This window comes from Podarcis gaigeae, assembly GCF_964106915.1.
Source record: "Podarcis gaigeae genome assembly, chromosome: 13".
Taxonomy (NCBI): domain Eukaryota; kingdom Metazoa; phylum Chordata; class Lepidosauria; order Squamata; family Lacertidae; genus Podarcis; species Podarcis gaigeae.
This window is the reverse complement of record NC_139689.1, coordinates 40,131,696-40,148,951: the sequence shown is the minus strand read 5'-3', so window position 1 is coordinate 40,148,951 and position 17,256 is coordinate 40,131,696. Positions and strand designations below refer to the sequence as shown.

At 44.6% G+C, this 17,256-nt stretch overlaps 2 protein-coding genes across 12 annotated transcripts in view; both read left to right on the top strand.

Annotated features, from left to right (window-relative positions):
• ZNF385C (zinc finger protein 385C) overlaps positions 1-17,256 on the top strand; it is a 167,082-nt gene that overhangs the window by 101,159 nt on the left and 48,667 nt on the right. The window lies entirely within an intron of this gene.
• LOC310830870 (uncharacterized protein C17orf113) lies at positions 1,982-16,445 on the top strand (the record flags this gene model as incomplete). Its single annotated transcript, XM_083710704.1, is given in 7 exon segments — positions 1,982-2,003; positions 10,983-11,096; positions 11,099-11,417; positions 11,419-11,441; positions 15,321-15,805; positions 15,898-16,246; positions 16,249-16,445. Coding segments are annotated over 7 exon segments (1,461 nt in total). The 3' UTR covers positions 16,398-16,445.

The following is a 17,256-nucleotide window of genomic DNA, read 5'->3' as shown; positions in this document are numbered from 1 at the left end:
TCCCCCAATTCATTATAAATCATTTCCCAGGCAAGGATAATATTCAGAACTTTCTAACGTTATATCAAAGAAAACTATTTTCTTCAGAATCTTTGAATTGCTGATATTGCCAGAAATTTAGTATTATTTAGAGAATTGTCAGTGTTTCACTATTGCTCTTCCTAAGCCTACAGCTGTTTGCAGACCATATATTTAAAGCATGCTTACACATTCTCCCCACCCCAAGAATCTGGGAACTGTAGTGCTGGGAACGTTAGCTCTGTTGGGGTAAACTACAATTCTCAGGATTCTTGTGCGGTGCTTTAAAATATATGTGATTTTTACAGCCTTAGTGTTGATTCAGGTTATCCATTTAATAGTTATCTTAACAAGTTTAGATCAGAAGTAACAGCAACAACATTTTAGCTTAGTCGGGTTTTCACCTTTTCTTAAAACCCCAAAGGGAATATCTATTGGAAATGTTTCAACATGAACATCTGGTTGCTAATTGCAGCCACTCAACAGGCACCCTGAGAAAAGGTGTTTCATAAATCTGTTGACTAGCTCCTAGCAATCTCCTTTGGAACAGAGATAATTTAGCTTAATAATAATAATAATAATACCCAATGCAAGGACAAGAGCTATAATATCTGAGTGCTTGGCTCTTGTATGATTGATTCCTTTGGACCATCCAGCACAGAAACGGCGTCTAAGCTGCTCAAAGTATTTTGCCGTTGCCATTGCAAAGTACGGTATCTTTCTCTCTACCTTCTCCCTTCTCTTTCCATCCAGTAGTTCTTTTGGCTGTAACAAACTGAGAAACTTATAATTTACAGATTAAACCCTTCCCAGAATGGGAGCTGTATCCTCTATCTTTGATCCAGGGAAGAAAGGAAAGGGTATCTTTTTTTTTTTTTTACTTTCTCATGAAGCACAGTCTCTCCCTCTTTGTCTCCCCATCCCCACAAAAACAAATTGGTGGAAACAGAGACCAACATTGCTGCAGGGGTTAGAAGAGACTGAGCTTGAATTGGACAATTACCTCTTCCTTTTTCCTCTTTTTGAGTTTCCTAGTTCTTCCTGCCCCGGGTCAAGATTAAGCTTGCTCCCCTCTCTTGATGAGTTCCACATTATGTACCTGTCACAGAGATGCATTCTTTAGCACAGATGAGTCAAATTTTGGGTCCATTGGTTCCTGTGAATGCTGAAGGTTTGAGCAATGTGTTGGGCCTATCAAGGACACTAATCTCCTTTGAATCCTGGGGCACCACCCAGGTGCTTCAAATCCGGCATCCCAAACTCTGTCTACCTTACTTGTCTTGTTGTGAGTGGGGAGCTTATCAGTGGAATGTGAGGCTGCAATCCTATACCCCTCACCTTGGAAACTCAGTAGGGTTTGCTTCCAGCTATATTTGTAAAGATTGCTCTGTTGATTGCAGTTAGGACCACTGGTTTCAGTCCTAAAACCTTGTGGTTCTTGCTTTTTTGTAGAATATTTGGGAATGTGGGGGCTTCACCTTGGTCATCAGCCCAGAAAGGACAACTAATTTTGGACCAACCCATTAAAAATGGTACTTACTCTTCTTACACTCAGCATATTTTCAGTAGAAACTTGCACTGATTTTTATACCAGTTTAAGGGCTCATCTAGACTTCCACTTGTCCCACGTCTTTGTCCCGGGAAAACCTCACCTTTACTGCTGAGTTGGAGCAAATGTCAATCAGGTTTTCCATGGATTGGTGTATGCTCTGATTCAGCGCTAAAAATCATGTTTTCCTGGGGAAAGCAGTGGAGCAAACAGAAAACTGCTCGGACCCATGCTTTCTAGGCACGGGGAAAGCAGAATTGTGGACGCCATGGGTTTCTCCAAGGTTCTTGGGAGTTATAGATTGGCAAAAGTGCTGAAACTTATCTTTAAGAGATTTTCTGCTCACAGAACGCCAGTTTCTAGCTTCCTCATGGAGATGGTAAGGTGGTTGGTATCTATCTGTCTCGGGAGACAATGGAGGAGTGCGCCTTTGGAGGTGAACTCAGATTGTTAGAGAGTTACAGTGCCTGCTATGGCTGTAGAGACAGATGTGGGAGAAACGTGTTCTGTTGCAACTGGGGCAAATGAAAGCATCTGGTAGTGCTGCTGCAGATACACCATGGCAGTGTGGTGTAGTGGACAAGAGCGGTAGACTCGTAATCTGGTGAACCGTCTCTACTTCTCCACCTGCAGCTGCTGGGTGACCTTGGGCTAGTCACACTTCTTTGACGTCTCTCAACCCCACTCACCTCATAGAGTGTTTGTTTTGGGGGAGGAAGGGAAAGGAGAATGTTAGCTGCTTTGAGATTCCTTCGGGTTGTGATAAAGCAGGATATCAAATCCAAACTCCTCCTCCTCCTCCTCCTCCTCCTCCTCCTCCTCCTCCTCCTCCTTCTTCTTCTTCTTCTTCTTCTTCTTCTTCTTCTTCTTCTTCTGTCTGTACTTCTCCCAGTAGTCATTCATCCTCTGGCCATTGCCATGGTACTATGAAACCAATGTAAGTCTTTGCAGACATACATTCAAACTCTTCTTTTTCAGCTTGCACAATCCTTTAGGGACTCAGATCCCAAGTGAGCCATTTCTCTTTGGGATCCAGTAATGATGTTATGTCCTTCTGCTGAAATTTACATAAAAAGAGTCCTGATGTATCTGACTAAAGGTCCAGTTGGTTCAGCAACATTTCCCCAGCACTGGAAATCCAGAAGCAGAGTCTGAAAGCTTTGTGCAACACTGCCCCCCCCCCCGCCGCCCCCAATTTGGTATGTAGAGGTTTAATGCTTCTTTGCAGCTATCCTGGCTGTTTATAGACAAATTCTTGGAATTATCCCCCCTTTTAATATTCTTTCAAGTCACCTAAGCCATAACCACATATTGTAGTGCAAGGATCCTCACACTTTCTACCCCCAGTGCTCACTGGAGACCCCAGAAAATCCCTATTCTGGAGCCTGATAATACATTTCCAGATCTCTGTTCCAGGGCACTTTTACAACCATGATGGAGCATTGCAGACCCTCCAGGTGTCCCTATTTTCCAGGGACAGTCCTAGATTTACAGAAGCCGTCTCAGTTTCTGATTTGATCCTGGAATGTCCCTCTTTTCTTTAGGATGTCCCTATTTTAATTGGAGAAATGTTGGTGGGTATGGAGTTATGCAACCCCTGAGCCAAGGAGATACGTAACTATGCAGCCTTTAGAAAACATCCGAAGGCAGTCCTGTATAGGAAAGGTTTTTTAAAAAGTGTTTAATGTTTTATTATGTTTTTATATATGTCAGATGGGTATGGTATAAATAATAAAATTGTTATTATTATGGAATAGGACGTCCCTCTTTTCATCGGAGAAATGTTGGAAGGTATGAGCATGTGCTTTGCATGAATAAGGTTGCAGTTCCAATCCTTGGCCTCTTCAAGAAGGCCTGGGAAAAAGACCCCTGGTCTGATACCATTGAGAGCTACAGTCAGGTAGCATGGGCAGATTCTGTGCAAGGCAGCTTCCTAGTTACCTATGTTCACTTCCGCAACCTTCTTGCAGTTTCTGTTTGAGGAGAAGTCACCCAAGTCCATACTGGGCAGATGGGGATGCAGTCAAAATGGAGTATCCTTGTCAGAAGCATTCTTTGTTTCAACACAGCATCTTCTCTATGCTAGCTTGACAGAATATGGCCAGCAGCTCCCGTAGCTACCCTGAAGTTGCTGTCACCAGCACGGATCACTGAGCCGGCTGCAACTGGGGACCACATGATGCAGGCTAAAAACATATTCTGCCTCTACGAAGCTGGCGTAACCAAAAGGCTCCCCAAAATCTGTTTCCTGATGCTCAAGGTATAGGGGCACAGTTTTCACAGAATGGTCTGAGAATTTGGGAGATGTGGTGGCCCATTATTAAAAAAGGAGTGGACTCTCAACATGATATGAGCACATCATGTGGCAGAGTAGCAGTTCCGCGCCTGGCGTCGCTGTGTCCTATTTCATTAAACTCTTTTGTGACAAGTTGCAAAGGGTAAGGCGGGGGGGGGGGTAACAGGGGAGGAGAGGTTGGGGTGGTTCTCTTAGTGCCTTCAAAAATAATAAATGCTGTTTTAAAAATGCATATCTAAAATATAACATACCTAAGATATTAGAGACCTTTTAAAACAGTTATAGCAAGACTGGTGTTGGTACAAGAGCACCCAAAATCAGAAAAGAGATTCAGTTTCCCATAAATCTGTGTGTCTTCATAGCGAGAATTTGGAATCAGGCAGCAGTTTTCTCTTCCGACCTGTATTCATCACAATTGCCTCATTACATCTGTATTCACATACATATAAAGCATTCTTGTACCACTTGAATAGCTCCCTCCCAAAGAATCCTGGAGACTGTAGTTTGTTAGGGGGCTGGGAATTGCACGTCAAAGTGCAAGTAGATAAATAGGTACCCCTCCGGCGGGAAGGTAAATGGCGTTTCCGTGCGCTGTTCTGGTTCGCCAGAAGCGGCTTAGTCATGCTGGCCACATGACCCGAAAGCTGTACACCAGCTCCCTCGGCCAATAAAGCGAGATGAGCGCCGCAACCCCAGAGTCGGCCACGACTGGACCTAATGGTCAAGGGGTCCCTTTACCTTTTTAACAGCTGTCAGAACCTTTAAACTACCGTTCCCAGGATTCTTTTGGGGAAGCCATGAATGCTAAAATATTGCTTTGAATGTGTGGTGTTGAGGTGATGGAGTGTTTTGGGACTGGGAATAGGTTGTGCTCCTTTTGTCCTCCATACAAACAACATTCTCTAACCTCCTGATCAGTTTTTCATGCACCCAAGCCAAGGGACATTAGGCCGTCATTGTGTTGGGGTTTTTTTTTCTATTCAACAAGGCTACAACCTGGGGATTTTCTCCCCCCCCCCCAATAATATTCATTAGGTTTCTTACAAATATAACACATACTGTAAAACAAATAAAAGTAAAGTAAAAAGAGAAATAAAGCAAATAAAGCAAATAACAAGAAAAGATAGAACAACAGACACATAAACACAATACAAATTAATAATTAATTAAACTTCCAACCTCATAAGCATATTACATGACTTCCTCTGGTCCCTCCCATCTGAATTTCCTTGTAACTAAATGTAGCAGTTTTCCAATATCATTATTCAAAAACAATATTCCAATTATGGTCAAATTTCTTAACTTTTCTTAACCTTCTAAATCTCATTTAGTTAATTAAATCCTAATTTAATCCTAGGCCTAATTGGTACTTTCAGGTAACTTCTAATTTTTAATGTTACAATATTTATTCAAATAGTCTTTAAATTTCTTCCAATCTTCTTGATGTTCCTCATCTTTCTGGTCGCGGATTCTTCCAGTGAGGTCAGCTAGCTCCATGACGTCCATCATCTTCATCTGCCATTCTTCCACAGTTGGTAATTCTTGTGTTTTCCATTTCTTGGCTATTAAAATTCGAGCAGCAGTTGTGGCATACAAAAAAACTTTACATTTTTCTTCTCTACAACCTGGGGATTTTCTTCTCAATGTTTTCATGTTCTCAGGGGTCTTCTTGCAATCCTTCTCGAAGGGCAGCACCCTCATCAGAACAGTGATGCTCCGACTGAGGCCTCGGGAGTCTTGAAGCGAGTGATGCAGTTATTTATTGGAAATGATACTTTTCTTAGTGTTTCTGTGGGCGACCCAAATAATCAAGTACTGCACACCTTCCACGTTATGCTCCTTTTCCCTGTGCTGTCCCCCTCTCCCAGTTGCCTAGGCTCCAGTAGGGGCCACTTCAGCTGCCAGTAAGCAGTAGAAAGAAGAACCACAGAGTGAAAATATGGCAGCTTCTATAGCCAGATAGAGAGGGGTGTGTGTGTTTGAGAGAAAGAGGAGCATTTACAAAAGGCATTGTAATGAGATAAGGGGTTGCTTGTGCGTAAGCGCTAAAACGCTCCCCGTCTTGTGGTTAGTTTTAAACTCTCTCTAACCGGACAGCCATGAGTGCGTGGCTGCCTTAATCACTGGCAGAATCCGTCAGTGGGCGTTTCCTGAATTTCTTCCAACATAAAAGTTCTTTGACAGAAAGTCTCCTCCTTGATTCTCTGCGCGACAGCTTTCTGCGCAGAGTGGGAGTCCCAAGGGGAGGTCCCGAGCTCTCACCACTGGTCTCGCTTGAAGCGTCTCTGCGCCTCACCTCCAACACTGTCTCCTCCTTCCCTCCTTCTTCAGCGGAAACTCCCTCTCCCCCTGCTGGTTCCCTCCTCAGCATCCGAGGGTCTCCCAGCATCCGAGAGCCTCTCCACCACCCTGAGCTCCGATGGCAGTTCCCTGACAGGCATGTAGGCAGGGGCTTAGTTTGCAGAGTTCCATGCCCCTTGCCTCTTAAATTCTCTGATTTATTTTCAACAGAGGAAAACTGGGAGAGTAAAGGGGTCGTTGGGCTGTGGGTAACTAGGGCCAGGGCCTTTTCAGTAATGGCCCCGACTTGGTGAAACACTCTGTCACAAGGGACTAGGGCCCTGTGGGACTTGACATATATCCGCAGGGCCTGCAAAACAGAGCTGTTCCACCTGGCCTTTGGTTTGGACTCAGTCTGGCCCTTATGTTTCCCTCCCGTATGGTTTTGATCTATGGGCTACTTTTAAAATGAGGCTGCATTTTAAATTGCATTTTAACCTGCATTTTAAATTGTTTTTTCCCTATTATGTTTTTACTGTAATTTTACTGGTGTTAGCTGCCCTGAGCCTGGCTCTGGCCAGGAAGGGCTGGGTATAAATAAAATTTTTATTATTACTATTACTATTACTATTATTATTAATTGTGATGCATCCTTTGCAGGCTTTGCAGATCAAACACATTAGGAATACACTTCTGATGGGAGAGTGGGTGAATGGATGAAATGTGGGTGTATGCGTTTTATTGTGACTTTTGTCTTGTTCCTGCTTACTATTTTTTTTAAAAAAAATCAACGAAGTTTTCCAGTGTCAGCTTTGCAAAAAATAAAAATAAAAAAAATTACGGTATGCATCTGTCATAAAGGAGGTGTGTCAAAGAAAGGGGGGAGTTTTCAGATCCTTTTGAGAAGCAAGTTTTGCCTGAGCTGTTGTCAGAAAAAGGCAGAATCTGCCCATATTTTGAAACCTTGTTGTGGGGCCAAAATGCATGTGGCATGGGGATATCCACAGTTGATCTCCCCATGTTTTGTTTTGCTTTAATGAAGGAAGACTTGGAAATGGGGGGTGGGTTACTTCAGATTGGATTGCAGCAGCACCACAGGCAGTTTAATCTTTCTCCTGTGGGCCGTTTTGTAATCAGCCTCTCCCCACACAGCTGCTTTCCAACTCTCACCTGTGTCTCACCTGCTCTTGCCAACGTGGGTGGTTTGGGGTGGGGGTGGGGAGTCATCACAAGAACAGCCTGAGAAGAAAAGGGTCCCCCACTCAAAAAACAAAAACAAAACCCCTCTCCCAACAATACAGTGGTACCTCGGGTTACAGACGCTTCAGGTTACAGACTCCACTAACCCAGAAATAGTACCTCGGGTTAAGAACTTTGCTTCAGGATGAGAACAGAAATCGTGTGGCGGTGGCGTGGTGGCAGCAGGAGGCCCCATTAGCTAAAGTGGTACCTCAGGTTAAGAACATATTCAGGTTAAGAACGGACCTCCAGAATGAATTAAATTCTTAACCCGAGGTACCACTGTACTTGATTCCAGATCTCCCAGCTTCATTTGTAGTTTGATCCCAAGATATTGCTTGAAGCAGGAAACTGATTTTCTTACTTTTCTGCAGCATATACAATATTTTAACAGTCCAATAGATGTCATCATCTTGTACCTATTGCAAGCTTTCCTACCTAGCAGCTTATAGTCCACCCCGATTTATCTTCCATTCTTCCCTGCTTTCCAGCTAGAAAAATCATTTGAATGCTTGATTCCCTTTTCTCACTCCTTTTGACCCCTTGAACTGAGCCCAAGGACCAGTGGCGTAGCGTGGGGAGTGCAGGGGGGGCCGGCCACACCGGGCGCAACATCTGGGGGTTAGGGTTAGGGGGCGCAAATCCATGGGTTAGGGGGCGCAAATTACTTGCCTTGCCCCGGGTGCTGACAACCCACGCTACGCCACTGCCAAGGACTCTTGTTTTCCGTGCCAGGGCTCCCCCTGGAACATACAACAAAGTAGGACCTTTACTCAGTGGCGTAGCGTGTGGGGTGCAGGGGGGGCCGGCCGCACCGGGCACAACATCTGGGGGTTAGGGTTAGGGGGCGCAAATCCACGGGTTAGGGGGTGCAAATTACTTGCCTTGCCCCGGGTGCTGACAACCCACGCTACACCACTGCCTTTACTTTAGCCTTTGTGCATCCTTATCTCCAATGGAAGAGGGATCATTTCTTCCACTCTCCGTTAGGATCTTTTTCAGATGCTCATGTCTGAAATAGGGTTCAGTTTTTTGTACGGGGAGAGTTGTGTGCTTCTTATGATAGAAGCAAAAAAAAATAATCTAAATTCTGGACTCAAGGAAAGCAGTAATCTGTGAGTTGTGTGCAACATGTGATTATGCATTATTATGCATGATTGCTTTTGCTATTGCTATTATTGATGTCTTGGATCCCACAGCCACTTCAGATGCTGCGATTAGCAGAGAATTGGGCTAAAATGTTTAAAACAAGAATACCTTACGGGGCAACCATTGGAAATCCTGTTCAGCCTCCACCACTCGGGGCTAAAACATCACCTTTATAATTTTGGACTTGGCAGCCATGAAGGCTAGAATGATGCTTTTAAAAAGAAAGGATCGCGGCTGAGATTCTTGCTGTGCACAGATTTCTGCACTTTCGTGGTGGAATTGCGACATCCGCAGTCTTGTGCAATGGGCAGTGAACATAACATCTGTTCTTCCTGCCAAGCTAATGCACCCAAGGGGCAGTGATTTTCAGCAGATAGCTACTGTGGTCCCAAATACTTTTCAGGAGCATGTTCTGAAACAGGGCCACACCGCCCTCCCTCTCTTGAAGATAAAAGCAGCCAAGTTAAGCAGATATGTTTAAATTCATGGCGTTAGTCAAGTCTATGATGCTACCCTGTGATGCTACTTGCATACCTGGAACAAAGTTGAAAAGATATTCTTCACGGCAGTATAAAATGTCTTGATGTTAAACATATGTTTTAGAAATACATTCTCAGTGAATGTAAATGTTAAACTTATGAACCCATTTTGTGGGTCAGGGTTTTTTGAGTGCAACTGTGAGAAGCAGCATCTTCAAGGTCAGCATATTCAAGTCAGGGGTCAGCAACCAAAGGCCTATGGGCTGGAAGCAGCCCACAGAGGTCGTTTGGCCGGCCCATGAGCCACCCCAGAACCGAGCTTCCCACTCAAGCGCTGCGCTAAACTGAAGCATGGGGACTTGCTTCTGTGGTGCTGGAAATCACATATGCGCGGACACCAAAAATTGTGGGCTTGCGTGCACGCACCATCTGACCCATGGAGGGATCTCTGCGGGACTGATCTGGCCCAGGCAAGATATACCTTGCTGACTCCTGATCTAAGTAATAATAGGTACTAGTGAATGGGAGAGGGGTGGCTATGCCACTGTTTTTGAGCACCCTACGGAGGTGCTGCCCTAACGATACGATATGATGCAATACAATACGATAATCTTTATTGTCATTGTCCCATACAGAACAACGAAATTGAAAATCTACATCAGACATTCAGAAACCAACAAGTCTGCTATCCCAGCCTGGTTAGCCCCATAAAAGCTCTGATACCCCATAATTAAATACAATATACTCCCATAGAGACTATCTTACACTGCGTTTAAAACCAAAATCGCATTTGAATAGAAACTGTTTCTCAGACGGCTAGTCCTAGTCTTTATAACCCTGTACCTTCTTCCAGAAGGCAGAAGCTGAAAGAGATCATTTATGGGGTGCGCACTATCCTGCAGCTTTCTTATGGCACTTGGAAGCATAGATTTGATCCAAGGTGGGGAGAGTGCACCCAATTATTCTCTCTGCAGTCTTTACAACCATGGACAACATTGTTTTTCCCCTGACCGTGCAGCTCCCAAAACACACACACAGACCATAAGTTAATACACTCTCAACAGTACAATGGTAAAATGCCAGAGTGAAGTGGAATATGGAAGCAGCCTTCTCAGTTTTGAAATGAGGCAGTCCACGTTGCTGCCCATGAGATGCTGCTTATTGCTTCAGGGGAGAGGTACTTCTCAAATGTGTGCTTCTGGACAGCAGTAAGCTCTTGGCGCAGAAATCTGTGGTTCGGCAGGCATGGGATGAAGCTTAATTCAGGTCCTTCATTCCTTCTCCATGCAGAATTTGGGGCAAGCACTTCCTTAACATTCCTTAACTGTACTCAAACCTCTGGAGGGTCAGACGCGCACAAATTTTTGTTGGCTACTTTAGTTTCCTAAATCGTTCCGATGCTAACCATGGGATAAAATCCAGCAGAAAGCTCCGTGGGCAACTCCCCTTGAAACGAGACCTGCTCAAGGGCACTACTAATCTCTTGTGCAGCACCTGTTCATTACCCTGTTCGTTTTGCGCGAAATGTTTTCACTGGGTCCTGCCTGCAGTGGTCCACTCCTCCTTGTCCCCCTGCCCTGAATCTAGTTTTGCATATTTTGGAGCACAGATTAGCAACCCTGATGGACAACAAATGCCAAATAAAATAGAGGTTAATGATACGGCTTTAGTACACCTCGGCACTGATCAACTTCCTCTGCAAAAGGCTTCTCCAAGGGTGTCCTATGTTTGTTCACAATGCATAGTTCTTTGTCTGATGCCTTTGGCCATTCAAACAGATAGCTAACTGGAAAAGTTGGACAAGATCTGTCAGTTCCCTAATCCCTTACCCTCTTATCTTTCGTTTCCAGTCAAACCAAGGAAGTGATAAATAGGCCTTCTTTTCTAAATTATATGTAAAAGGCTGCTTCTCCTCCTTCAAGGGAAACAAAAGTTCAGTTCTTCCTCCATAGTGTTTGGTTCCCCGGCCCAGGAGCAAGCTCTGGTGCCGCCTGGGAAACATCCGATTCAAATAAGAAGTGTAAGTGGTATTTCATTGAGCACTGGAAGGACGAATTCAGGTGGTTGCAGTTTCACTATGAACGAAAGCTATGTTCTGCAACAAGTGCTGCCAGGCCCTTGTGAGAAACAAGCACCTCAAAGCTGAGAAGGCCTTCAATGTGAGCACAGATAACGTCCAGCGTTGTGCCCTCCTGGATCATGTCACCCCAGGGGCTCATCGGCAGGCCCTGGCAGTCATCAGGGAGCAGTTGGCTTTTGAGACACAGGTGCAAAGCCGCCAGGAGCTGTATTCAGATGTCAAAGCGAAACTCAGCCCTATCAAGGTAGCTGTCTTCACCGCAGTCAATTGGATGGCCAAGAAGGAGGTTTCCAATGAGAAATATTCCTCTTTGCTTGAGCTGAATAAGTCTCTGCCCAGCACTGCTGACCTGTGAGCACAGCAGATACAGTCGTACCTCAGGTTACATACACTTCAGGTTACATACGCTTCAGGTTACAGACTCTGCTAACCCAGAAATATTACCTCGTGTTAAGAACTTTGCTTCAGGATGAGAACAGAAAGCGTTCTCCGGCGGCACAGTAGCAGCAGGAGGTCCCATTAGCTAAAGTGGTGCTTCAGGTTAAGAACAGTTTCAGGTTAAGAACGGACCTCCAGAACGAATTAAGTACTTAACCCGAGGTACTACTGTACTGCCATTCCACCGGCATCTAAGCAACACAGGTGCATATCTCTTGACTGCACGCTGACTTTTTGTGTGTACTGCTTGAAGTGGTCTCTCTCTCTCTCTCTCTCTCTCTCTCTCTCTCTCTCTCTCGTGTGTGTGTGTGTGTGTGTGTCAGAGAGAGAGAGAGAGAGAGAGAGAGAGAGAGAGAGAGAGAGAGAGAGAATACACATTCTGTATTCCAGAAGTGTCCAAAATCTTTGCCTAGAAAACCCAGATTTTGTGATTGGAATAAAATGTGCAACAAAGGTTTCTTGGCATTAATTTCTTTTGCATAATTTATTGAGCTTCAGTTTATTTAGGGTTTTTTTTTACTTACTCAGGAAACAAAAAAAAAGCGGGGTGCTGGCAGTGATAACGTTTTAACATTTACTTTGGGGTATTAATCCTTGTAACAACCTTGTAAAGATTAGGCCAGTATTGTCTCCATGTTCTTTAAAAATATATATTATTAGTATTATTATTAAAAATGTTTATTACAGAAAAAGACTGTATAAACACACACACACACGAATTCATATATACATAATCTCCATATTCTTAATCAGTATGCCCTGCATTGCTAGAGAGGAATGGGAAAATACAGAGTTTAGCTTACATTGCTAGAAGGGTTAGAGACGAGGGGTTGTATCCATTGTTAGTCACACTCAGATTAGCCCTACTGAAATTAATGGACCTGGTTAACTAGGATATATTAATTTCAATGGGTTTGTTCTAAGTTGGGGTGAAAACCACTCTCTTGATGCTACTTTCTGCACATCGCCCCAATGGTAGGATTGGAACCACTGTAATACAGTTCACCCAGTTCCCATTCTTTGGATCCGGTCCAGGAGGATACCGTAGTCGATGGTATCAAAAGCCAAAAAGAGATCAAGAAACGGGGGCAAAGTGACGTTGTTCCTGTCCTCCTTTCTATAGAGGTTATTCATCAGAGCGACCAATGCCCAGTGGCGTAGCGTGGGGGATGCAGGGGGGGCCGGCCGCACCGGGCGCAACATCTGGGGGGGCGCGCTCGCCGCCTCCGGAGTCGCCGAAGTGCCTCGGGCGCAGGCTGTAGCAGAGCCCCATGTCTCGCGGAACTGACGAGCTGTGCGCACGTCTGGGCTGAAGGCGTCCGGCAGGCGGCGGCTCCCAGCGCTCGCCCCGCACGTCAGGGCCGCGGAGGGCGCACCAGGCAGCCCCTCCTCACGGCCCTGCCGCCGCCACCGCTGCTGCTGCAGCTGCTGGGCCATGTTGCATTTTCCTCGCCTCTCTGCCCTCCTCCTCCGGGCAAGCGGCGTCGTTTGGCGGCAGCGCCAGCGGCAACTCACCTCAGATCACCTGACACGGACCCGCCGCTGCTGCCGTGGCTACCTTACCGTAAATACCCCAGCCCAGGCAGCAGCAAGAAGAAGCTGGCAGCGGCGGCAGGTTAGGGGTTAGGGGCGCAAATTACTTGCCTTGCCCCGGGTTAGGGGGCGCAAATTACTTGCCTTGCCCCGGGTTAGGGGGCGGAAATTACTTGCCTTGCCCAGGGTGCTGACAACCCACGCTATGCCGCTGCCAATGCCAATTCAGTTCCATGGCCAGGCCTGAACCCAAATTCGAATGGTTTTAAATCATCTAAATATGCCTATACCAGAAGCTTTTAACAGTTTCATAGAGAGGAATTGCTAACTGTAAAGAGTCTTCAAAAATGAGACTTTTTCTTTTTAAATAAGAGGCCCATAATAGTTAAATACTGAGCTCTGTAATGAGAAAAGCAACTTAAATTAGCATAAGAGACTACAGAGGTTTCCTTTTTAAAGCAAATTCTTTTTCCACATTCTCAGCTAGTCCATGAACATAGTTACCCAGCCAAAGCAGCGAGAGCTCAGAGGAAGAGGAAAAAGGGGGGAAATCTTTTAATTTTACCAGCATTTCATGCCTATTAAAATCAAATTAATTTGCCTGATCTTGAGCATTTGCCAGTTGTTTTGCATAAATAAGGGTCTCTGTTTTATGGAAGATAAACATGCTAATTAGATTTCTCTCTATTTCACTCACACCCACAGATGCACACACACACACGCGCGCGCGCACACACACACACACACACACACACACAAACTATCCTGCAGACTTTGCTTTTTTTAAAAAAAAAGGAAGGAGGGGATAGCGTTAGTAATTAAAATATTTCAACAAAATGGAATGAAATGTACCCTGACCTTGGAGCAGCGTTCACTGGAAGGAACTGGTGAAATGAGCAATAATGGCCAGTCTTTGGTTTGCAAATGGAGACAAGTTCATACAAAATTGGACAATCCTGCTTTTGCATGGTAGTGAGATGCACAAGGCTGGCATGCTTTCTGAAAGTAATTACCCCCCTTTAAAAAATAAAAAAAAATCCACAGTTCACCTGGATATTTTGAGCCTGCGAAATAAAGATCAGAATATTGAGAAGGGAGAAGAGTGTATTGTGTCTCCTAATGTTTCCTGTATGGATCACAAAAATGGGGTGACATAAATGTCTTGCCCCACAGGGATCACTGCATACCCCAAGTAGTGTTTCTCTATCACTGCAGGTTGTGTGTGCAAACTGGTATCATCCTCTGCTAGATATAATTGTCACAAACCAAAGAAGGTTTAGCTGGCAATCATAATTTTTTCCCTAAGCACGGCAGAAGACCTTTCAAAGGGGAGGCAACATGGTCACAGGACCCTGTGGCATAGGGCTCATCCAGACCTCATTTTGTGCCACATTTCCAGGCACAGGTCCGTGCTATAAAGCCTATGTCCGAGTGCTTTTGGGGGGGGTTCCCCACAAAAACTCACTCTTTACGGACAAATAGGAGCAAACAGCAAACCATGGAAAACCCAATTTGCTGTTTGCTCCGATTCAGCATTAAAGAGTGAGTTTTCGTGGGGAAAGCACCGGGGGCGGGGCAGGGGGAGTGCTTGGACACGGCAGGTGCCTAGAAAGCACAGGGCAAAATGTAAGTGTGGGTGAGCCTATAGCTGAAAATCATCAAGGAAAGCAAAATCAGAGATACAAAAAAGAAGAAATTTCTCTTTCCTGTTAACAATCTACATATTTATAAGTGGCTCACTTCATTTCTAAAGAACCTGAGTTTTCTGCAAGTTGAAACTTGTTCTAAGCATTCATATATGCATTTCCCCCCACACACTCTGTCCCCCTGAACTTTGGTCCTAATCTCACTGATGCCAGACAGCCATTGCCAAAGTCCTACACAGTGAAGACAAGCTTAGGCTGAAGATCTCACCTTTCATTTGGTTAGTGGTGGAAGAGACGCTGGATGCACTGGAATGAAGAAACCTTGTTGTTGTTTTTTAACACCACTAGCTCCCCTCATGAAAGCCGAACTTCCATCATGTTCCTTGGCATCATTCAGCTTCCAGACAGTGAGGGCTACACAGCAGTCAAGGCGTGCCAACCATGAAAGTTGCATGGCTGAAATTCTGGAGGTTCCTCCCTGTTAACCCACAGACACTGTGGTGTGGGATCTACGATGAAATCCAGCTTTCCTCTTCTCACTGAGATACACTCCCTCTCTCACCACTGTTGCTGGCATCAAAGGAAATCTTAGATATAAGATTATGCACCAAAGTCGTGGATGCTTTCTACCCGCTGTGTGCCAGCTTCACAGCAGAAAACAATCGTATCCAGCACTTGCAGAGTGTCTTTGAGTTCTGTGAAGTAAACATGGAAAGGTCATGGGCCATCCACTGGAGTGCCATCTTGCCAGCCGTGGAGATTATAGATGCCTCTTGGCCAGCCTTGTTGTGTCCGCTGGAGGCCGAGTCAGAAAGATATCCACTGGCATTTGGTCTCTGTGGGGAGCTGAAGAAATTCAGTTCCCTCGCTTTCACTAGGCTGCTTCCAGACACCTTGCCCGTTTTCCAGAAACTGAACAAGTTATTCCAGCTAAAGAACTTTGATCTCTCCATATTGAAACCTGTTGTCTCTGCCACCATTATCAGCCTCCAAAACCAGATCAAAACTAATGGCTACAACTTCAAAGGGTTCCTTAATGAACTCAGTGAGCAGCACCATGTGAGGACCAGAATGTACGGAGTTGGTTCTGCGACGAAGGTGTGGAATTGACTGACTGTTCCAGGACACGCTTGACAAAATTTGAACATTTCAAGGATACTTTCTTAAAGTGTGTGTGGTGCAAAATGCAGGATACATTCCCTAGCACTTCTCTGGAAATGATAAACACTTTCTCCACCATATTTAACCCCAAATGCTATCCTCACTTTTTAGAGGAAATTGGGAGCTATGGTGCGGATGAACTGAACTTCCTTTGGCAGACGTATTCCTGTGTGGTGAGACTCGAGGGAGCACTGAACGACTGTCCCTTCTTTAAAAAGGTAGTATTTAGCCTCAACCAGCTTTCCTACAAAGACCTTTGTGCTAAGCTGGTCTATTGGAATTCTGAGATGCATGAATTGTTCCCAGACTTTGCCATCATGGCTGCAATAGCTTTGGTGATGCCTTTTGGCTCTGCATTGTATAACAAAATCAGCAAAGGAATTCCCAGTGGGGCTTTTCAAAAGAAGACCAGGGCTTCTCCAGCATTCCCATTGATCGACCAACCCTCAACAAGTTTGATTTCACTTTAGCCATTGAGTATTATGAAAGCATGAGAGGAATGGACTTTCTAATGGCACAGGCCAAGTAAGGTTTAGAAAGGGATGTTAGGAACACAACTTGAACTGAACCACAGCATTCTGTGGAAGTGTTATATTTTGCCAAAATTACTTGGACTGAGGGGCAGGTAGAGAATGGAGTGCCTTACATTTTTTTAAAAAAGATTTTTATTAAAGTTTCAAAGATTATATAAAAAACAAAACAAAACAATAATACAAACAAGTATAATTTCAATCCCTTATTTTCTTGTAACTTACTTCCCCGACTTCCTCATACCTCCCCTTTCTGTATTCCAATTTCTAATTATTAATTCAGCAAATCCTCTCCCTTATTTTTCACTTAATTTTTAGCCTTTCTTTTCTTTTTACTTAACCATTACAGCTGGAAACCACATAATTTCTAAACCAACGTCATTCTAACATTCATTAATTTTGCAATGTTTCCTAAGATAGTCCTTAAATTTCTTCCAGTCTTCTTCCGCTGGGAGTGCCTTACATTTTTAACTAAAGTACTTAAAGGTCAATGTGCTTTTTCCTACCTACTTTTTCCTACCCAGCAAACAATCATCTTCCCCATCCTTAACTGCATTGAGTTTCAGGTTCCCAAATTCTGTGTATAACTAGTCCCAATATGAGTTTCCTGCATTTGGAAAGGGTCTGTTATTACTGAAAAAAGAGGGAAGGATGTGTCTTCTGGTTTATCCCCAGTTCTCCTAAGGTCACTGTTTTTCTGAGTTTACAGAACCCTTTCCTGTATGTCTCGCAAGTTGCTCTAAGTAAGTTATGACTTTGGCCCTCCAGGTTTGCTGAAGCACATCTTCCATCGGCCCCAGCAAGCATGGCCAAGGACCAGCAATGATGGGAATTGTAGTTCAGCAACATCTGGAGGAC